The sequence below is a fragment of the Dasypus novemcinctus genome, chromosome 27 (genome assembly GCF_030445035.2).
Source record: "Dasypus novemcinctus isolate mDasNov1 chromosome 27, mDasNov1.1.hap2, whole genome shotgun sequence".
Lineage (NCBI taxonomy): Eukaryota > Metazoa > Chordata > Mammalia > Cingulata > Dasypodidae > Dasypus > Dasypus novemcinctus.
Window position 1 is genome coordinate 24238654 of NC_080699.1, and position 23713 is coordinate 24262366.

The 23713-nt window shown below is 41.4% G+C and overlaps 1 protein-coding gene across 2 annotated transcripts in view; it reads right to left on the reverse strand.

The window, feature by feature from the left end:
• The window catches only part of SMIM35 (small integral membrane protein 35), a 68705-nt gene that overhangs the window by 7189 nt on the left and 37803 nt on the right, over positions 1-23713 (reverse strand). For both annotated transcript variants that reach the window (XM_058289055.2, XM_058289054.1), the window contains 3 exons: positions 1921-2037; positions 883-916; positions 30-164 (listed from right to left, as the gene is read on the reverse strand). In XM_058289055.2, the coding sequence (XP_058145038.1) occupies positions 65-164; positions 883-916; positions 1921-2037 (251 nt within the window). In that variant the 3' untranslated portion in view covers positions 30-64. The remainder of the gene's footprint in view (positions 1-29; positions 165-882; positions 917-1920; positions 2038-23713) is intronic.

The window sequence follows — 23713 nt, forward strand, 5'->3', positions numbered from 1 at the left end:
TTGGGAAGCTCTCCAACATTCCCACTCACCTCTCAGGGACTCCAGAAGCCTGATGCTTCCCCCATCAGACTAGCCTATCTGAGAACTTCATGTAGCCACCATCTGAGCGGCTGATGTGGCCGCTGATGGTGAAGGGAGGGCCCACCTCCAGCTCCTTCAGGTTCCTGAAAAAGATCATCCATCAAGGTTTGGGGGCTGAGGCTAAGCCTCTCCCGGGGACTCCATCTCCCTACACTAGAGCGTGGGAAAAACTTCCTGGCAGTGGGAATCTCCACGTCACTGCCTCACTGACTTGTGTTCCAGAATATGAGTTGTCCTGGCTCTCAAGGCCAGAAGGGGAGCAGTCCCTGCCCGGGGCAGATGACTTACTCCCAAGGAGACTTTCTGATTCTCCAGCGCTGCCTGATCCCTGAGTCCCTGATTTTCTGCATTTGCTTCTGTCTTCTGACGACGTATTGTGCCTGAGATATGCTATTTGTATTCACGTTTGTCTCCACCACGGGCAGTGAAAATGTTTGAAGACAGAGACTGTCTTTGTCATCTCTGTACCCCTGAAATTAATACCACAGTCCTTGCTACAATATGTCTTTAATGAATAAATGATGTGTGAATGAATAAATGAATGAGTGCCCCGGCCCGAGGGTGACTATTAAGAGGATCACTGCCATCAGGGGCTGTCGCCATCATGTCCACGTTCTAGTTTTTACCCATGGGGCTTTTCTAAATGGATTCTCTGGCTCCTTCCCCTTCCCTCATTTGCTTAGGGGAATGGGGAGGAGACAGGGAAGGAAAGTGGCAAGCTGTGGCTCCACAGCTGAGTCTTTCCAATCACAGATAACCTTTTCTCCAACCCCCATCCAGGAATGTCCTGGAACTACTCACCGGATTTGGTACAAATTGAAGACAAAATTAGGCCCTAGGAAGAAAACCCAAAAAGAGAGGGTTAGTACTTGCAGAGAGAGCAGCCCATCACCCTTCTGGGAAGATGTGGGGCTCCCCCACCCCTCTTGGAGGAGTTGGGTGGCTGGGCTGGGCCATGGGACTCTGTGGGAGGGTCCCAAGCTCCCTCATTGTCTGCTTCCTGTTGTCTTCCCAGACAGAGTCACCAGCTTTCACAGGACAGACCCTGCTACTAGGCAGCCCTCAGCTAAGGGCCCCCATTGCCCTGGGAAGGCAGCAGTCCTAGCATTGAATACTGGCTCCCCCACTTACCAGCCCCATAACTTCAGCCTCACATCCTCCTCTATTAAAAAAGGGATGCTCTAATAATTTCTTCCTCATATGGAATTTTAATTAAAATCACATTAAACAAAAGTGCATGGCACATAGGATGTACTCAACCAATATCGGTGGAATCTGTTCACGTTAAATGTTAATGCTAAATGTTCTCTCCTCTTGGCATTCCAGCATGCCTGCCCAGCAATCTCAGGGTCCCGTGAGAAGTGTACATGTGCCTCAGAGTTGGCAGTTCCTCAGAGAATTCCAGAAGACTCTCAGTGGGACCGAAGCAGGAGCAAACCCAGGAGAGGGTCCTTCAAGCCCCAGGGCCAAGGGAAGGCATGACACACAGGAGCCACAGTGGGGGACCCCTGGGATTTGACCAATCTACCCCATTGCCTCAGCCTCAGGGCCCACACAGTCCCCTGGGATGGACCCCTGGGGGCTCCAAGAGAGGAGGAAGCTGGCTGCTTCCTGGGCAGGGAGGAGCCCCACTGCCTCGCTGAAGGTCCCACTACCCCACCCCCACGACCTCAAGTTCTCAGCTCTCCCCTGAAGTCTTCAACCACGGCAACCACCACAGGAAATATTTTTGCAACCAGCCATGCTAAAGAATTTGCAGTCCCACCTGGCCCCGCCAACAGCCGGGGGAGTGGAGGGGCTGGGCAGGGCTGTGGGCGACAGAGTCTGGTGCTCACTCACCGTCCCAGCAGTACCCACGCTGGTACCACTTGGCCAGGGTGTAGCCAAGGATGGACACGAGCAGCAGCGACAGTCCCACCCCAAGGATGAGGCCCAAGGTGCTGATGGAGTCCTCACCTGCAAAGAGACACAGCATCCTACTCCAGGCTGCATCCTATGCCAGGCTGCCCGGGGCCCTCTCACATCCGACCCCAGCTGGCCCACGCCACGGTCCAGATTTCCTCTCCTCCCTCTCAACTGCCCATCAGAAGGTCTCCTGGGAGGATCGATCTGCTCTGAAGTGGCTAGTTCAGCTTAGCCACACGAAGATGCAAGCTTTTTAGTTTAAGTATTTGGAGCTTGTTAATCCCAAATAATAGTCCTCTGATAATAGAAATAGTCTGGGACTCAGGGCCTTCCTGAAGCTGCCAGCATTCCGTTTTATTTGTTGGAAAAGGCAACAAGGCATTCTACGTGTTCCCTGCTTGGGTGACAGCCCAGGAAGTCTAGACTCACTCCAAAGCCTGGGATCGGGCACAGCAAGTCAGGGGAGCCCCTGGAGCAGAGACCTGAGGATCCTTGGTACACTCCCCACTAAGTCCCTGAGTGCCCAGGATCAAGGCGTTAGTCCTTGGGCTCAGTTCTGCTAATCACACTCACTACTTCTTCCCTTTTTCAGGTGTGAGCTTTTAGCTAAATTTCTATTTTATTTGTAAAACAAATCAAAAACAGAGAAAGAAGCCCTGCAGGGAGATGAGATGGGTCAGAAGCAGACAGGAAGAGGCTGATGGTGGGAGCACCGTGGAGGCAAACCCCCTCCACCAGGGCAGGACAGGAAGAGGCCAGCTCCACACCTGCCCTGAGAATAAAATTGCTCCTTACGAATGGCTTGGGGCCCTGAGGCTCCAGGAGCATTGCCAAGAGGGCAGAGAGTCCTGTGGTCAGAGCACCGCCTTCTGCACAACAGGCATCAAAAGTCCAGCTGCACCCCAGACCAAATGTGAGAGTTGGGCACATCCTTCTACTATGCTAAGGAGAAGTTATGGCACACACTAAGTGCTTAATATAGTCTAATTATATCACTCTTGTCGTTGTGGTTGTCATTATTATTATCAAGTGGCAGGATTTTTAAAATATTTTGGATTCACCCTATGCAGGCCTTTCCTCTCCCATCCCCCTGGCCTTTCTTCCCATTTAGATAGCTACTCTACCCCGGGAAGAGAACGTGAAAGCCAGAGAAAATGCATGTCTCCCAGTCTCTGGAATTAATTAATTAGATCAACCTTGAATAAGATAAAAAAACTAAAGAAAAATTTGAACAAACAACTAAGGGAAATCAAGACAACAATATATAAGAACAGAATGAGAATTTCAGTAACGAATCATAGGAGTTCCGGAAGGAGAAGAGAGAGAGAAAAAGAGGGCAGAAATACTTGAAGAAATAATGGCTGAAAACTTCCCAATTCTGATAAAAGAAATGAATAGACAAACCCAAGAAGCTCAACAAACTCCAAGCATGAAACACCTAAAGAGAAGCACATTGAGACACATGAACACACTACTGAATGCCAAATACAAAGAGAACATCTTGAAAACAGCAAGATCACGTACAAGTGATCCTTTTCTTTCCTTTCTTTCCCTTTTTTGTTAAATGTTGCATTCAAAAAATATAAGAGGTTCCCATATCCCCCCCACCTTCCCCACCCTACTCCTCCCACATCAACAACCTCTTTCATCACTGTGGCACATTCATTGCATTTGGTGAATACGTTTTGGAGCACTGCTGTACTCATGGGTTATAGTTTACATTGTAGTTTACACTCTCCCCCAGTCCATTCAGTGGGTTATTGCAGGATATATAACGTCCAGCATCTGTCCCTGCAATATCATTTAGGACAATTCCAAGTCCCAAAAATGCCCCCACATCACATCTCTTCTTCCCTCTCTCTTCCCTCAGCAACTACCGTGGCCACTTTCTCCACATCAATGCTACAATTTCTTCCATTACTAGTCACAATAGTTCCATAGTAGAATACCAGTAAGTCCACTCTAATCCATATTTTATTCCTCCATCCTGTGGATCCTGGGATGGTGATGTCCACTCCACCTCTATATTGATAGGGGATTTAGATTCCACATGGATGATGGGTACAATTCTCCTGCTTGCAGTAGTAGGCCCTCTCAGTTCCCTGGTGTGGTGGCTGACCATCTTCACCTCCCTGTTAGCTGGCCCGGGTAAGTCCAATGAAACAGAGGGTAGGAACAAGTGATTCTAAATAAGATTAACATCTGATTTCTCATTAGAAACCATAAAGGGAAGAAGATAAGGCATATTTAAAGTGCTGAAAGAGAAAAAATTGTCAACCAAAAACAATATATCCAACAAAACTGTCCTTCAAAACTGAGGGAATGGAGAGCAGCTGTGGCTCGAGTGGTTGAGCACCTGCTTCCTACATGGGAAATCCCAGGTTCTGTTCCCAGTGCCTCCTAAAACAAAAACAAAAACAGGGAAACAGATGTGGCTCAACCTACTGGGCTCCCATCTACCATATAGGAAGTCCAGGGTTCGATGCCCACGGCCTCCTAGTGAAGGCACACTGGCCCACGTGGCGAGTTGGCCCACACGGAGTGCTGGCCCATGCAGGAATGTGGTCCCACGCAGGAGTGCCACCCTACGTGGGAATGCCACCCCGCACAGGAAAGGTGCCCTGTGTAGGAGTGCTGGCCAATGCAGAGAGCTGGCGCAGCAAGATGACGCAACAAGAGACACAGAGGAGAGAAAATAAGAAGATATAGCAGAACAGGGAGCTGAGGTGGTGCAAGAGAGTAATCGCCTCTCTCCACTCTGGAAGATCCCAGGATTGTTTCCTGGAGCTGCCTAATGAGAATACAAGCTGACACAAAAGAACACACAGCGAATGGACACAGAAAGCAGACCATGGGGGGGATGGGGGATAGAAATAAATAAAAATAAATCTTAAAAGAAAGCAACAACAACAAGCAAACAAATGAAAAAACCAATTCAGGGGAGCTGATGTGACTCAGTAGTTGAACACCAACTTCCCACATATGAGGTCCTGGGTTCAATCCCCATCCTTGGTACCTAAAAAAAAAAAAAATGAGGGAGAGATTAAGATATTTCTGGATAAACAAAAGTTAAGGAACTTCATTACCACTAAGCCTGCCTTATAAGAAATGCTTGAGAAAGTGCTTCGTATTAAAAGAAAAGGACACAAAAGGATATTATATAGTTATTTGAAGTTGTTTGAAGATATAAGGACCTCCAATAGATGTAACTTTGTGGGCAAATATAAATGCCAGCATTAATGCATTTTTTCATTTGTAATGTTATCTTTTACTCCTTATATAGCTTAAAATTCAAATGCAAAATTAATAATCATAAATCTTTTTTACTGGGCACAAGTATAGAGAGAAGCAATTTATGACAAGAACAACATAAACCAGAGGGACAGAGGATTATAGGAACAGAGTATGTGTAGGTTATTGAAGATAAGCTGGTTTCAAAATAAACTAAATTGTAATATATTAAGGGTGTTAAATGTGATCCCCGTGGTAACCACAATAAAAAAATCTTTTAAAAATCTACCCGAAAGGAAACGATAGTGATTCAAAATGACTCATTACAAAATATCATCTAAACAAAATGTAAGGCAGTAATGGAGGAAAGGCAAGACAAAGATGGTAGATGACATTCAAAAAATAATTAGCAAAATGACAGAAGTAAGGCTTGCTTTATCAGTAATTACCTTAAATGTAAATGGATTAAACTTTCCAATCAAAAAGCAGAGATTGGCAGAATAGATAAAGAAGGATGATGCATCTATATGCTGTTTAAAATAGACTCATCTCCTCCCATGGCCCACTGGATGGAACGTGGGAGAGTGTGGGCTATGGTGTGGACCACAGGCCATGGGGTGCAGCGATGCCCAGAGATGTACTCACCAGATGCAATGGATGTGTCATGATGATGGGGGAGAGTGTTACTGTGGAGGGAGTGATGGGGTGGGAGCAGTGGGGGTGAATGGGGACCTCATATTTTTTTAATGTAATATTTTTTTTAAATGAATAAATTGAGTAAAATTTGGGAAAAAAAAGAAAGAAAATAAACTTTATGAAAAAAATAAAAGTAAAAGTCTTCAGAACTGTGAAAAATAAAAATAAAAAAAAATAAAAGAAACTCATCTTAGATCAGGGGTTTTTAACCTTTTTTGTTCCATGGACTCTTTGCCAGTCAGGTGAAAAACCATAGACTTCTTACTAAGTCCACACTATACTCTGTATTATTTAATAAGTATATCATACCCACACCAATATATCCCACAAGAATAATGGTTTTTTGAGTTTCAGTCAAGCTCATGGACCCCTGGTTAAGAACCCCTCTCTTAGATCCAAAGACACAAACACCTTGAAAGTGAAAACAAATATTCCATGCAAATAGTAATGAAAAGAGAGTTGGGATGGCTATACTATATCAGAAAAAAAAGGAATTTAAGTAAAAAACTATCATAAGTGACAAAGAAGGACTTTATATATTGATAAAAAGGGTCAATTCAACAATTATAAGTGTATAGGCATCTAATAATAGGATCCCAAAATATATGAAGTAAACATTAACAGAACTGAAGGAAGAAACAGACAATTCCAGAAAAGTAGTTGAGGATTTCAACACCCCATTTTCAGTAGAAAAATAGAGGTCTTGAACAACATTATAAAGGAATCAGATTTAACAGATACATATAGAACACTTAATGCAACAACAGCAGAATACACATTCTTCTCTACAGCACATGGATCATTTTCCAGTTTTGGCCTTGTTAGGTCACAGACCAAGTCTCAATAAATTTTTTTAAAATATTGAAATCATACACTGTATCTTCTCCAACCACAATGGAATGAAGCTAAAAAGCAGTAACAGAGGAAGAACTGGCAATTTCACAAATACATGGGAATTAAACAATAATAAAATTTTAACCAGTGGATCAAAGAAGAAATAAAAAGGAAAATTAGGAAATATCTTGGGGTAAATGAAAATTAAAACACTACATACCAAAACTTATGGGATGCAATGAAGGCAGTGCTGAGAGGAAAATGTATAGCTCTAAATGCTTACATTTAAAAATAAGAAAGATCTCAAATAAAAGACCTAACCTCACAACTGTATAATCTAAAAAGAGACAAAAAAAACTAAATCCATAATGAGTAGAAAGAAGGAAATAACAAGATGAGAGTGAAGATAAAATGAACTAGAGAATTTTAAAAAAAACAATAGAATCAATGAAGCCAAAAGTTGGTTCTATGAAAAGATCAATAATGTCAACAAACTTTTAGCTAGATGGACAAAGAAAAAGAGAAGACGAAAATGACTAAAACAAGAAATGAAAGGGGGGCCATTACTACCAACCCTACAGAAATAAAAAAGATTATAAGAAGATATTATGGACAACTGTACAATAAATTAGATAACCTAGATAAAATGGACAAATTCCTAGAAACACATGAACTACCTACACTGACTCAAGACAAAATAAAAGGTCTCAACAGACCAATAACACGGAAAGAGATTGAATCAATCATCAAAAACATCCCCCCCCAAAAAAAAGTCCAGGACCAGATGGCTTCACTGGTAAATTTTACCAAACATTTCAGGAAGAGTTAACACCAATCTTGGTCAAATTCCTTCCAAAAAATTCAGAGGAGGAAGCACCTCCTAACTCATTCTATGAGGCCACATTAACCTTATACCAAAGCCAAATAAAAGTACTACAAGAAAACAAAATTACATACAACATCCCTTGTGAACATAGATGCAAAAACCCACAAGAAATATTAGCAAACCTAATCCAACAGCAAATTAAAAGAATTATACACCATGATAAATTTGGATTTATCCCTGGTATTCAAGGGTGGTTCAACATAAGAAAATCAATTAATGTAATACACCACATCAAGAGAACAAAGTGGGGAAACCATGTAATCATCTCAAGTGATGGGGGGAAAAAAGGTATTTGACAAAGCCCAACACCTCATTTTTTATAAAAAACACAAAAACTAAGAATAGAGGGGAACTTCCTCAACATGATAAAGAGCATATATAAAAACCCCACAGCTGACATCATACTCAATGGTGAAAGACCAAATCTTTCCCTCTAAAATCAGGAACAAGACAAAAAATGCCCACTGACACCAATTTTATTCAACATTGTAGTGGAAGTTATAGCCACAGTAATTAGGCAAGAAAAAGAAATAAAAGGCAGATGTCATGAGCCCATGTATAGAACCCCGCCCCCAATAATGTATAACAAAGCTACTAGAGCTAATAAGCAAATTCAGCAAAGTGCTGGGTACACCCTCAGCAAACAAAAATCAGTAGTTTTATATGCTAATAATGAACAATCCTGAAGAGGAAATCAAGGAAAAATTCCATTTATAATATCAACTAAGAGAATCAAATATCTAGGAATAAATTTAACCAGAATGTAAAGAACTTATACATGGAAAACTATAAAACATTGCTAGAAGCAATCAAAGACCTAAATAAATGGAAGAATATTCTATGTTCATGGATTGGAAGAGTAAATATTGTTGAGATGTCAATTCTACCCAAAACAATTTACAAATTCAATAAATCCCAATCCAAATTCAAACTGCTTTCTTTGCAGAATTGGAAAAACCAATAGTCAAATTTATATGGAAGGATAAGGAGTCCCAAATAGCCAAAAACATTTTGAAAAAGAAGAAGAAAATTGGTGGACTAACATTTTCCAATTTTAAAGTTTATTATGAAGTTCCACTAATCAAAACAGCATAGCATATAGAACAATGGAATTGAATTGAGAGTTTAGAAATAAACCCTCACATCCATGGCCAATTGGTTTTGACAAGGATACCAAGTCCACTAAATTGGGAAATAATTGTTCAACAAATGGTACTGGGAAAACTGGGTTTCCATATGCAAAAGAATGAAGGAGGACCCCTACCTCACAACTTATAGAAAAATTTACTCAGAATGGAGCAAAGATCTAAATATATAACAAAATAGTAAAACTCTTAGAAGAAAACATAAGGAGCACCTTGTGTTAAACAATGGCTTCTTAGTCTTTACACCAAAAGTACAAGTGACAAAAGAAAAAAAAAGATAAATGAGACCTCATCAAAAGTAAAACTTTTGGAGTATAAAAAGACTTCATCATGAAAGTAAAAGGACAGCTACAGGATGGGAGAGGATATTTGGAAACCACATGTCCGATAAGCGTTTTTTGTTGTTGTTGTTTTTAAAGATTTATTTATTTAATTTATTTCTCCCCCTCCCCCTGTTGTCTGCTTTCTGTGTCCATTTGCTGTGTGTTCTTCTGTGTCTGCTTGTCTTCTCATTAGGTGGCGCCAGGAACTGATCCTGGGACCATACAGAGCAGGAGAGAGGCGATCATTCTCTTGTGCCACCTCAGCTCCCTGATCTGCTGCATCTCGTATTGTCTCTCCTCTGTGTCTCTTTTGGTTGTGTCATTTTGCAGCATCAGCTTTCTGTGCAGGCCAGCACTCCTGCACAGGGCAGTACTCTGCTCAGGCCAGCACTCCACGTAGGCCAGCTTGCCACACAGGTCAGTTTGCCTTCACCAGGAAGGCCCTGGGCATCAAATCCTGGACTTCCTATATGTTAGACAGGAGCCCAATTGCTTGAGCCACATCCCCCCCCACCCCCGCAAAAAAAAAAAAGAGAGAAATGAGCTATTAAGTCATGAAAAGACACGGAAGAAGCTCTTCCCCCTTCCCCTCACAGATTTTGTGCAGTCTACAGTTGGATTTCAGTATTCCTTGGTCTGGCCAAAAAATACCATCTTAATTCCATTAAAACCCTTAAAAAAGCTGTACAGGGAAGCAGACTTGGCCCAGTGGATAGGGCGTCCACCTACCACATGGGAGGTCCATGGTTCAAACCCTGGGCCTCCTTGACCCATGTGGAGCTGGTGCATGCGCAGTGCTGATGTGCGCAAGGAGTGCCCTGCCACACAGGGGTGCTCCCCACGTAGGGGAGCCCCATGCACAAGGAGTGCGCCCCATAAGGAGAGCCGCCCAGCACGAAAGAAAGTGCAGCCTGCCCAGGAATGGTGCTGCCCACACGGAGAGCCGACACAACAAGATGACGCAACAAAAAAAAAGAAACACAGATTCCCGTGCTGCTGACAACAACAGAAGCAAACAAAGAAGAACGCGCAGCATATGGACACAAAGAACAGATAACTGGGGCAGGTGGGAGAAGGGGAGAGAAATAAATAAAAAAATTTTAAAAATCTGTACAGAGTCTAGGTTTGTCCTTATATAAAATATTGGTCTAGGAAACCAAGGTCTTAAGTTTTAAAGATGAAAATTGGCATTGGGTTTACTTAGAATGATGAATAAGAAAGATAAAGCAGAAGAGGTAAAGAAGAATCTGAGAATAAATACAATGAAGAGGTAAGATAGGAGGTTGGGAAAGAAGGTGCAAGAAGAGCACAATGAGGTGATGAAGGAAAAGTCGAGGAGGACGAGGAAGAAGCAGAGGGAGTGGGGGAAGAGATTCTTCCATGTCTTTTCATGACCTGATAGCTCATTTCTCTCTTTGGAGCATGCTTTTTTTTTTAAAAGAAACCTTTTATTTTGAAATAATTTCAAACTTAAAGGACAGTTGAAAAAATAATATGAAAATCTATACAGAAAACTCCAACTATAAGTCAAATCATACAATATCTATCCCTTTGTATCTGACTTACTTAACTCATGATGTCTTCTAGGCTCATCCATGTTGTCATATTTATCAGAACTTCATTCCTTTTTATGGATGAATAATATCCGTAGTATTAATATGTATTTGCCATATTTTTTTTTCCATTCATCCATTGAGGGACAGCTGAGTTGCTTCCACATTTTAGCCGTTGTGAATAATGCTGCTATGAACGTTGGTGTACAAATACCTGTTCAATCCCTGCTTTCAGTTCATTTGTATATATACCTAAAAGTGAGACTTCCAGGTCATATGGTGGTTCTAAGTTTATTTATTTTTAATCACTGAATAATATTCCATTGAATGGAGGTATCACTGTTTATCCATTCATCTATTGAAGAACATCTTGGGTGCTTCCAATTTTGGCAATTATAAATAAAGATGCTTTAAACACGGAGATTTTCATGTGGACATAAGTTTTCAACTTATTTGGGAATACCTAGGAATGTGGCTGCTGGATCATATGATAAAACTATGTCAGCTTTGTAAGAAACTGAGAAACTATCTGCCAAGGAGGCTGTGTCATTTTCCATTCCCATCACAATGAATTAGAGTTCCTTTTGCTCCACATCTCTGTCAACATTTGGTATTGTCAGTGTTTGGGATTTTAGTCATTGTATAGGTGTGTTGCGGTACCTTACTGTTGCTTATATTTGCAATTCCCTAATGATATATGTTGAGCATCTTTTCATGTTTAGTTGCCATCTGCAGCTCTTCTTTGGCAAGGTGTTTGTTCAGATCTTTTGTCCATTTTGTAACAGGGCTGTTTTCTTATTGTTGAGTTGTAAGGGTTCTTTGTGTATTTTGGATACAAGTCCTTTGTCAAATATATGTTTTGAAAATACTTTCTCCTGGTCTGTGGTTTGTCTTGGTATTCTCTTAACAGTGTCTTTTACAGAGCAGTAGGTTTTAATTTTAAATGCAATCCAATTTAAATACTTTTTTCTTTCAAGGATTGTGCTTTTGGTGTTGTTTCTTAAAATCACCGAACCCAATGTCACTTAGATTTTCTTCTATGTTATCTTGTAATTTTGCATTTCACATTCAGATTCATGATCCATTTTGAGCTAATTTTTGTGTAAGATATAAGGACTAGATTTTTTTCATATGGATGTCCAGCTGTTCCAGCAGCATTGTTGAAAAGATTATCCTTTCTCCATTAAATAACCTTTGCTCTTTTGTCAAAGAAAAGCTGACTATTTTTGCATGGCTCTATTTATGGCTCTTTATTCTGTTCCATTTGGTCAATTTGTCTGTTCTTTTACCGATAACACACTGTCTTGATTAATGTAACTTTATAATGTTGGGTAGTATCAGTCCTCTGACTTTGTTTTGGTATGTTGGCTTTTCTGGCTCTTTTGCCATTCCATATAAACTTTAGAATTAGTTTGTTGATATTCACAAAATTACTTCCTGAGATTTTTATTCAGAATGCATTGAATATATATCAAGTTTGAAAGAACTGCCATCTTAACAATACTGAGTCTTTCTACCCATGAACATGGAATATCTTTCCATTTATTTAGATGCTATTTGATTTCTTTCATCAGAGTTTTGTAGTTTTCCTCATATAGATCTTGTACCTATTTCGTTGTATTTATGCTTAAGTATTTTTTAGTACTGATTAAATGGTATTGTGTTTTTAATTTCAAACCCCAATTATTCATTACTCTATATAGTAAAGCAATTAACTTTTGTATATCAACCTTATATCTTCAACTTTGTTATAATTACTTATTAGTTGCAGGAGTTCTGTTGATTTTTTGGGATTTTCTACATAAGCAATCATTTCATCTACAGAGACCATTTAATTTATTCTTTCACAATCTGTATATTTTTTATTTTCTTGTCTTGTCTTATTGCATTATTTATGACTTCCAATACAATGTTGAATAAGAGTGGTGAGAGGCAGGAAGCGGATTTGGCCCATTGGATAGGGCATCCACGTACCACATCCAAGGTTCAAACCCAGGGCCTCCTGACCCAAGTGATGAGCTGGCCCATGCACAGTGCTGACGCGTGCAAGGAGTGCTATGCCACGCAGGGGTGTCCCCTGCATAGGGGAGCCCCACACTCAAGGAGTGAGCCCCATAAGGAGAGCCGCCCAGCATGAAAAAAGTGCAGCCTGCCCAGGAATGTGCCACACACACAGAGAGCTGATGCAGCAAGATGACACAACAAAAAGAGACACAGATTCCAGGTGCCGCTGACAAGAATACAAGTGGGCACAGAAGAACACAGAGCAAATGGACACAGAGAGCAGACAACTGGGGGGCGGCGGGAGGGCGGGGTGGGGAAGGGGAGAGAAATTAAAAAATAAATAAGTAAATCTTTTAAAAAAAAAAAAAAAAGAGAGGGGACATCCTTGCCTTATTCCCAATCTTAGGGGAAAAGCATGTAGTTTCTCACCATTAAGTATTATGTTAGTTATAGGTTTTTGGTAAATATTCTTTATCAGGTTGATGAAGTTCACTGCTATTCCTGGTGTTCTGAGAGTTTTGTTTTGTTTTATTTTATCATGAATGGGTACTGGAGTTTGTCAAATGCATTTTCCACACTTATTGATACGATCGTATGAGTTTTCTTCTTTAGCCTGTTGTGATGGGCTACATTCATTGAATTTCTAATGTTGAATCAGCCTTGTCTACCTAGAATAAGTCTCACTTGTTTGTAGTATATAAACTTTTTTTATACATTGTTTAATTCAGTTTTGTTAGTATTTTGTTGAGGATTTTTTGCATCTTTGTTCATGATAGATATTGGTCTATAATTTTCTTTTCTTGTAATGTCTTTGTGATTTTGGTATTAGGGTAATGCTGGTCTCATAGAATGAGTTAGGTAGTGTTTCCTGTACTTCTGTTTTCTGGAAGAGACTGTGGAGAATTGGTGTCATTTCTTCCTTAAAAGTTTGGTAAAATTCACCAGTGAAATCATCTGGGCCCGGTGCTTTCTGTTTTGAAAGGCTGAAAATTGATTCAATTTCTTTTTCAGATAAACACCATTCAGATTACCTATTTCCCTGGTGTGAGTTTTGGTTGATTATTTATTTCAAGGAATTGGTCCATTTCATCTAAGTTATCAAATTTGAGGTCCACAATATTCCTTTATTATCCCTTTCATATCCATGAGATCAATAGTAATGACCCCGTGTGGGGCAGGGAGAGAGTCCATGAGGAGGGCTGCTCAGTGTGGGGCATCTGACCCCACGTGGGGAGAGGGGTCGTCTGTGAGGAGGGGTGGTCTGGTGGGGGAACCAGAACTGAGTGAGGTGAGCAGGGTCCCTGGAGGAGCAGCCCAGCAGGGTGAGAGGGCAAGTACCAAGGAAAACATGGCAGGGGAAATAGGATATTGGTTAACCATAGCAGATTAATCAAATGAGTATATTAAGAAAAAAGGAAGTTGGAAAAAGGAGTTATAAATACGGAAAGGGAGAAACCTAGAATAAACTCCATGGCGTTGGACTGGCATTGGAGTTACTATGTTAACTCAGGTGGTTACAAACAAAAAGATGTAGAAGTAATTTCAGATGTGTATGTATGTATCTCTCTCCCCTGAGAGGACTTGGGAGCAGCAATACCCAGTTTTAATAAGCACACCTACCACCAAGATCATTGACTTCTAAATGCCATTTTGCACTAAAAGGAATCAAGGATCCTTGGAGAAATATGCCAGAGAAAAACAAGGAAGGGCCTAATGAATAATGGAGACATGTCAAAAGGACATAGAATCCAGCTTGATTGGCTTCTACTGGCCAAATCAGTGATAATTTGAGCATGATAATAAATAATGATAGTAACCACCCATTGAATAAAATCAAAACCATGAGTCCATTCAGATATTATTGATGAATTACTTGATCAAAAGTTTAATGAATAACAGAATATTTACATAGTTTCAAAGCACCTCCACAAAACATACTTATTAATTACAAAGGGTAAAAGAGTAACTTTACATTACTATTAAGGGAACCTGGCAATATATTGGGCTTCACTTTTCAGGAAGTTTTGGATCACAAAGAGGTTCAACAATGGCAGCAGAGGAATACTGGTGTGAAATGTTATTCACTGGGGACACATGGTTGGCAGGGAGTTCTACAGGGCATATATCCAGGATACATAAAAATGTTTGGATATTTTCATAGTGGATACAATTAAAAACAACAACTGAGGAAGTGCTGAGTTCCTAGCCAGGGGAGCTCTATCACAGTCCCTAAAGGAACAGCAACAATCCCCAAAGTGCAACGGCAAAGACCAAAAAAGAATGAAGGTCCAACAATGAGCCCTTGATACTAATGACTATGCTTGTGAGCCTGTGCTCCTGAAATAAGAACAAGGCCTAGAGCAGCAGTGTGCTTAAGAGTTACCTCCTGATGGCGTTTTCGGGACGTGGAGTCGTCCTGGATAGTGCTTCACGGACAATTACGGGACACTGTAGATCCCCCCAGGGCCCACTGGATGGAACGTGAGAGAGTCTGGGCTATGATGTGGACCATTGACTATGGGGTGCAGTGATGCTCAGAGATGAACTTACCAGGTGCAATGGATGTATCACGATGATGGGAGAGAGTGTTGCTGTGGGGGGAGTGGGGGGCGGGGGCGGTGGGGTTGAATGGGACCTCATATATTTTTTTAATTGTAATTAAAAATAATAATAATAAATATTTTTTTAAAAAAAAGAATGTTATATAAATGGAATCATAAAGTATGCAACCTTTTTGGATTTTTCCCTTTTACTCAGCCTCATTTCCTTAGAGATCCATCCAAGTTGTTGCATGCATCAATAGTTCTTTTTTTATTGCTGTGTAGTACTGCATGGTATCAGTATACCATAGTTTGTTTAACCATTCATCCATTAAAGAACATTTGTGTTGTTTCCAAAAAAAAAAAAAAAAAAAGAGTTACCTCCTGAGAGCCTCCATGTTGCTCAAATGTGGCCAGTCTCAAAGCCAAACTCAGCCTGTAAATGCGTTACCTTCCCCCCAGCATGGGACATGACTCCCAGGGATGAGCCTCCCTGGCACCGAAGGATTACTACCAAGTACCAGCTGATGATGTAACTAGAAAATGACCTTGAATAAAAGGTTCAGCTCGAACCAGCAGAATATCTCAGTCTATATATAATACCAGGACTTAAAAATGCTTTTTGACCTGAATCAAAGGGGAAATGGAAAGGACAAATGAGTTTATATGGCTACGAGTCTCCAAAAAAGAGCTGGGAGGTTATCAGAGGGGTTGCCCTTATACACACCTGAGCAGAGTCCCAGAGACAGATAAAGTAGATACAACCCTGGGTATTGGCTCTTCTGAGGGCTACAGAGACCCACAGGTTCTATGGTCATGGCAGATGGAGTTCAGTGCCATGTCAGTTGGCCCTTCTTTGGAGTTGGTGTTTCTGTGTGATGGAGCTGGACTCAGATGTGATCTTTTTTCACAAGCCTTTCCTGCTACTTTACCAGAATTGTAGTTGATGCTGGGGTTTAATATATACCCAGGACACCTGAATCTCTGGATTGACCATGTGATATCCAGGTCCTGAGCCTCAACAGACTTCAGCTCCTACACTCTGGTTTATTGGACGTACCCCACTCAGCTAACATGGAGTTGAAGAAGGTCAATCACCACACCATGGAGCCAAGAGTGCCTACAGCTGAAAGCAGGAGGATTGCATCCAGCATCCATGTGGAATCTAAGCCCCTTCTTGACATAGATGTGGAGTGGACACAACCAATCCAAGGTTCACAGGATAGAGGAATAGAATATGGATTAGAGTGGACTTACTGATATTCTATTCATGAACAATTGTGATTAGTAATCGAAGAAAATGTGGCATTGGTGTGGATAAAGTGGCCATGGTAGCTGCTGGATGTGGGGAATGGGAGGAAGAGATGAGATGTGGAGGCGTTTTCGGGACTTGGAGTTGTCCTGGGTGGTGCTGCAGGGACAATTACCAGACATTGTGTGTCCTCCCATGGCCCACTGGATGGAACATGGGAGAGTGTGGGCTATGATGTGGACCATTGACCATGAGATGCAGCGATGCTCAGAGATGTATTCACCAAATGCAATGAATGTCTCATGATGATGGAGGAGAATGTTGTTATGGGGGGAGGAGTGGGGTGAGGGGGGCGGGGTGTATATGGAGACCTCATATTTTTTTAATGTAATATTAAAAAAATAAATAAAGACAAAAAAAAAAAAGAGTAACTTTACAGAGGAGAAGGCTGGAGAACTCCATGTTAACCAACTGGTCAAAATGAGCATCACCAATGATGAGACAAATTTTACTGGTATGAAATGTTGTTCCCCAATGGGATGTGACAAGGAGAACACAGCATCACTTCATGACACTCTTGCCAAAGATGCATAACCTGAGTCTAATCATGAAGAGACACCATGCAAACCCAAACTGAGGAACATTTTACAAAACAATTGACCTGTCTGTCATCTTCCGATGCAAAGGCCATGAAAGTCAAGGAAAGACTGAGGAACTGTTCCTAACTAAAGAAGTGTAAAAAGACACAACAATTAATGCAACCTGTAATTCGGAACTGGATCCTTTTGCTACAAAAGAAATATTGGAGCAATTGGCAAAAATTAAATAATCTGAGAATTAAATGGTAGTAATGTATCAATAATTTTCTGATTTTGATGATTGCATCTCAATTATGTAGGGAAATAGCTATGCTTGTAGGAAATATACCCTGAAATATTCAGGTTTAATATGGCATCAGGTCACTAACTTATTCTCAAATATTTCCAGGGAAAAAGCATTTTTCTATACATTTGTCCAGTTTTTCTTTAAGTTTTTAATTATTTCAAAATGAAAACTAAGTTTTTAAATGCAGTTCGTCTATATTTACTGGTGTACAAAAATCTCCAAGCCATCTTATAAAGTAAAAAGCAAAGTTTAAATGGTTATCATATGATGTCTTTTTTGTAGCCTTTTAAAAGAATGTATATTGTGATATACATAAATCTATTTTTCTGGAGAGATAAATAAGAAATGTATTGTGGTAATTTGGAAGAGGGACTGGGTACTGGTCGTAAGCTTTCATTTTTCATTTTACATCTTCCTGCATGGTCTGGGTAGGATTAGATGCCATTTTTGTTTTTCTTTATATTTTTCTGCATTTTAAAAACAAATAAACAATGCTAAATGTTGGCATACACATGCAAAATTAATTCACTTCTCCATTGATAATTAGGGTAAAAGGTTAACAAGGATTGGATCTCATTGATTGAGCCAGATTTTGAACAATTTGGGTAGCAGGAAGTCTTTACCTGGTGTTTTTATCTAATTTAGCCTTTTAACGATCTATATGAGGGATTGTTCTTGGCTAGCAATTAACAAGGATTCTAGAACATACGAACTATTAGGCAGTTATCTCAGGACCAGCTTGCTGAGAAAAGAAGCCACTCATTGACCAGTTTAGATCTGTGCTTCCACCACTTCTTTCACCCTGTGGAATATATTTTTAAATCTGTCTTCTTCTTTGGTTCTAAGTCCTTTGACAAGTATTTGCCAAACTTAAAACTTTGATGATAATAAATTTAAATAGGCTTTAGAGTCGATGAACCCCTGAGCATTTCCAACTGTATTTCTTTACATGTTGCTTCGTCAGTAGATTCAAGGGGCTTTTCCGTTTCTGCTGTTGTTTTGGCTTCCTGATAATGACCTTGTAAAATCAAGAAAGTCTAGAGCAAGAACCACATTGACTCAAACATAGAATGGCTAAAACAGAGTCTGTTTTTCCAATGATCCCTTGACAAAAAAGAAAAGGGAAGATTCCCTGTCTCTAGGCACTTTAAACTGAAGGTTTCAAAAGGCACTTCAGATGAAAGTGTAGATCAAGTTTCAAAAGACTGTCAGCAAGAAATTGCTGACAAATTCTAGAATCCCCTGGCAGTATAGCACAGAGGTTAAGAGTTTGGGTATTGGTGCTGGACAGAGGTAAATCTGAATCTCAGCTTTCCCATTTACGTACTTATATCCTCAGTCTCTCCAAAACTCAGCGGATCTATGGAATGAACACAATAAAAGGCTCTACTGCACGGAGTTATTCTGGGTTTACACGCCTCTCACAAAGGGAAAGCACTCAACAAATATTAATTGTTACTATTGATTACTTACTTTTAATCACCACTGTCTCAGTTGATATGCCTAATCTCACAATCCCAATCACAGGTTAAAAAATCACCGGCTCAGGGACCACTTTGTCAAGGGTGGAAGTAGGAGGGAAATGATTTCTTTCTACAGGCACCAAGATTCCTTTCCAGAAGAATAAGAAGAAAAAGAAGCCCACTGCTTTACCACAACACTCGCCCACAGGAAGAGCTATGGGTGAGGCTTCCCTTGGAAGATAAATCCACAAGCTGTGGTTAGTGAGCCCAGGTTGCAATCATGAACATGAGCGGTGAGGAGCTTGCTTCTCAAATGTACACAACTTTTCCTCTGGTTCTGCACCAGCTATAACATGAGCTCCTGGACACACAGTCCCCTGCGCCCACCACCACCAATCCTGGACTGTGTGCTCAAGAGAGCATCCATTCCCACACCCGACAACTATTAATGGAATTCCTACTATGTGCCAGGCTCTGCCCTAGACACAGAGCAGTCAAGGCAGGTAGGAGCCCCACCTGTACGGAGAGGTAATCATTCTATGGGGGGCCGAGGGAGGGACCTGATAATCACCCTAGTAATGCATGATCGAAAGCGTGCATTCTATCAGAAGTGCAAGTGCCCGGGGCCATTAGAACAGGGGGCTGAGCTCGTCTGGGAGGTTGGGAAGGTTTCCCTGAGGAGGTGGCATTTAAGCAAGACCTGAAGGCTGATAGGACTTGGAAAAGCTGCCAGCCTTTAAGGTAAAGAGAACAGCATGCGCAAAGGGTCCGAAACAGGAGAAAGCATGGAGTATGCACAACAAGTATTTGAAAGACTAGCATGAGTGGGGGTACGTGGTGAGGGAGGGGAGGTGCAGCAGAGGGAGGGTGGCACAGAGCGAGGCACAGAAAGAGGCAGAGGAGAGAGCCAGGACCTCGTCGTCTGTGCTAAGAAGGTTGGACATTTTATTTTCGTAAGAACGATGGGAAAGCACCAAACAGTTAAGCAGCAAATGTCATGATCTAACTTGCTCTTTCTAAAAATCACCCTGGCAGTCAGGCAAAGAGTAAATTAGAGATGGGAAGCAGACGTGATTCAACTGATAGAGCATCCATCTACCATATGGAGGGTCCAGGGTTCGATTCCCAGGGCCTCCTGACCCAGGTGGTGAGCTGGCCCATGTGCAGTGCTGCCGCACACAAGGAGTGCCGCGCCACGCAGGGGCGCCCCCACATAGGGGTGCCCCACACATAAGGTGTGTGCCCCACGAGAGCCGCCCCATGTGAAAAAAAGCATGGCCCATCCAAGAGCGGCACTGCACACACAGAGAGCTGGTGCAGCAAGATAACGCAACAAAAAGAGGCACAGTTTCCCAGTGCCACCGGATAATGCAAGTGGACACAGAAGAACACACAGTGAATGGACAGAGAGAGCAGACACCGAGGGGGAAGGGGACAGAAATAAATAAAATAAATCTTTAAATTAAAAAAAGTAAATTAGAGCAAAGCAAAAGTAGGGAGCTTAAGGCTTAAAAGGTATAGAGTTTCTAGTTGGGACAATGGAGAAGTTTGGGTAACAAATGGGGATGATGGTAGCATAACATTGTGAACATAAGTAACAGCACTGAATTATATATTTGAATGGGGGATTTTAGGTTATATATATGTGAGTAGAATAAAATTTAAAAAAAAAATCCAAGGAATTGCACAACACAGTGAACCCTAAGTTAAACCATGGACTATAGTTAATAGTACAATTATAAAAATGTGCTTTCATCAGTTGTGACAAATGACGGAAGCGGACTTTGCCCAGTGGATAAGGCGCCTGTCTACCACATGGGAGGTCCGCAGTTCAAACCCCGTGTGGAGCTGGCCCATGCGCAGCGCTGATGCGCGCAAGGAGTGCCCTGCCACACAGGGGTGTCCCCCGCATAGGGGAGCCCCACGTGCAAGGAGTGTGCCCCGTAAGGAGAGCCACCCAGCGTGAAAGGAAGTGCAGCCTGCCCAGGAATGGTGCCGCACACACGGAAAGTTGACACACAAGATGAGGCAACAAAAAGAAACACAGATTCCCGTGCCGCTGACAACAGATGCGGATAAAAAGAACACGCAGCAAATAGTCACAGAGAACAGACAACTGGGGCGGGGGGAGGAAGGGGAGAAAAATAAATAAAAATAAATCTTAAAAAAAAATTGTGACAAATGTACCACCCCAATGCCAATTGTTTATAGTAAGGTGGTATATGGAAATCCCGTATTTTATTCATGATTGTTCTGTAAACCCACAACTTCTCTAAAAAAAAATCTGAATTTTAAAAAAAGTAAGTAGAGGGAGGGAGACCATTTGGGAGGCGAGAGAAGATGATGAGCAGACCTTGGGTAATTGCTCTCTCAGCCATGTAATACATGGAATGAGTAGTCCAAATGCCAGAGAGCTTGGTGGGAGGGATACAGGCATAAGGCTCATCTCCAGGTAATTAGGAAACTGGATCAGGCCCAAACAGCGTTTTATTGCCTTGGTCCTGGAGCTCTGTAACAGCCTCTTTAGATTTGTCCAGGAATAAAAGGGCCAACCTATATTTATCTCTATCTAAATTATCCCCTCTTGAGGCTAGAAAGGTCCCTAGATACTTAAACGTGAAGAAATGCACTAAAATGCATTTTCTATAATCCAGGTTTCCTGCAGACACACATTAAAAACCTATGCCGATATATCAAGAGGCATGCAGTTAGGGTCCCATCTGCTCACATTCCAGGAAAAGAATCTTAGCCGCTGGGAAAGCTGCTAGGACCAGGAAACGCAGCTGTCCCGTTCTGCAGAGTCATTTGACTGAGCCATTTAGATGAACTTCCCTGAAGGCAGGAGATCTTGCAAAGGGTCAGCCCACCCATCTGGATCATCATTTCTCTACAGATGCCTCTCCAGCTCCCAGGAAAAGTTTATTCTCCAAAAAAAAAAAAAATACTAAAAATCCTGGTGTGACCTTACTGAGAGGGCACCTCCCAATCAGTGATTGCATCTCTCTAGCTTTTTGCTTCCTATTGCCAGAAAACTGAAAAAAAAAAAAAGGCAGCAAGATTATTAAGTATGCTAAACAAAAAGAAGAAGCTACTGAGAAAGTGTTCTCGTTCAAAATCTGAATACAAGAAACCCTAGTAGGAGGCCTGAGGCTGGACTCGTAGGAGCAGCAGGGAAGGCAGGAGAAGCTGGGTGTCTCCACCTCCATGGAGGTGGCCAGCCGGTCTCCCCCATGATACAGTCAGTTTTGTGGCGCCTACACTTCTCCCCAGCTGGACCCAGCAGCCTTCCTTCCGTTGGTCACTTGAGCAAATGTTGCAAACATCAGGTTTTTTTATCCACCAAAACTGTTGAACCATGTTCCTGATTGTGGAGCCTAAAATTTATTTATTTTTTTGCTTCAATGAACTCTTCAAATAGAAGCTAAATACAAAATGAAGCCAATTCCATTTTAACAGACCAATCCAAGTTGCAGAAGAATAAATATAGTATACCCATACAAAAAAAACAAAAACAAAAAAACACTATGCTAAGAGAAAGAAACCAGGTGCAAAGTACTACGTAGTATATAATTCCACTTATAGAAAATGTAAATATAAATCAATTTGGAAAGATGGAGTTAGATCAGTGGTTATGTAGGGCTGGGAAAGGATAGAGGGACTAAGAGGTGACTGCTAAGGGGTGTGGAGATTTTCTTTTTGGAGTAATGAAATTGCTCTAGGATTTTTTGTGATGATGAATGCACAAGACCATGATCATACTAAAAGCCACTGATGGTACACCTTGGATGGATTGTATGGTATGTGAATATATCTCAATAAAACTCCTTTTATAAAGAAAAGTAGATACAGCATGAACCTACTTGTGGTGCACACACAGAACAGGCACTGAGATAAAACCTACCAAATGATGGGGAAATGGTAGGGGTAGGTGCTGTTAACTAAAGACAAACTTGCAAGCTTTTCTTCAGTTATTAGGCTGAACCATATAAAATTGCCAATTGTAAAGCAAAAGTAGTTAGATAGCAGCAATTTCAGATCATTTTCATCTTTTGTACCAGGAAGTAAGCAAAAATATCACTAAAGAAAACTTGTCAGTCATGTAATAACAACAAAAGATTGGGTATCACCTTTTTCAAAACTAGACACATTGGTTTTACTTTCCCCCGAACTTTGACCTCACTTTCTCCTTGATAAAGTAGAGATGAGTTCTTTAGCGAAGGGTCACGAAGGGGCAGAGAGCAGACTGGCGGCACGTCTTCCTAAATCTTGGCCACCAGAAGACTCACTTTAGTGATAGGAGATCATGGAAAGAGACTTGGAGCCAGGCCCTCTAAAGGGTAAAACTTGGGGCAAGAGTGAGTTCCCATCTTCTCCTATGCCTCAATGGAGATAAAATATTACCTCTACATGGTTGCTGTGAAGATTAAGCGAGATGCTTGTGTGGTAAGGGGTTACCCCGTGCCTGACACATAGGAAAAATTCAATACTGTACTGGTGAACTTTTCCAGAACAGCTAAGGGTGTCGGCAGGTTCATTGCTCTATCGGCAGGACAGAAAGAAGCTGGACCCCACATCGTGTGAGCCTACACAGCTCTTCACCTACTAATGCTGTTCAAAATTTGCCTTTGAACCCTAATGCAAGAATGGGGGTAGGAGGCAGGAACGGTCGTCTCCTGGCAGATCACAATCTCTCCTGACATATAAGAAGGCCGAGTGTTGGGCCTTTTTCTCTTTAAGTGACACCACAATGATCTGATAACAGTTTTAGATGAGAAGAACGCATGGTCTCTTTCCAAGCACAGAGGAAGATAGACATTACCCTTTATGCTGATGATAGGGCTTTATTGGAAGAACCAGGAGCGCCCTTGCAGAACTATAGGTCCTGGTAGCAGATGATGCCAGAAATACAATGTAC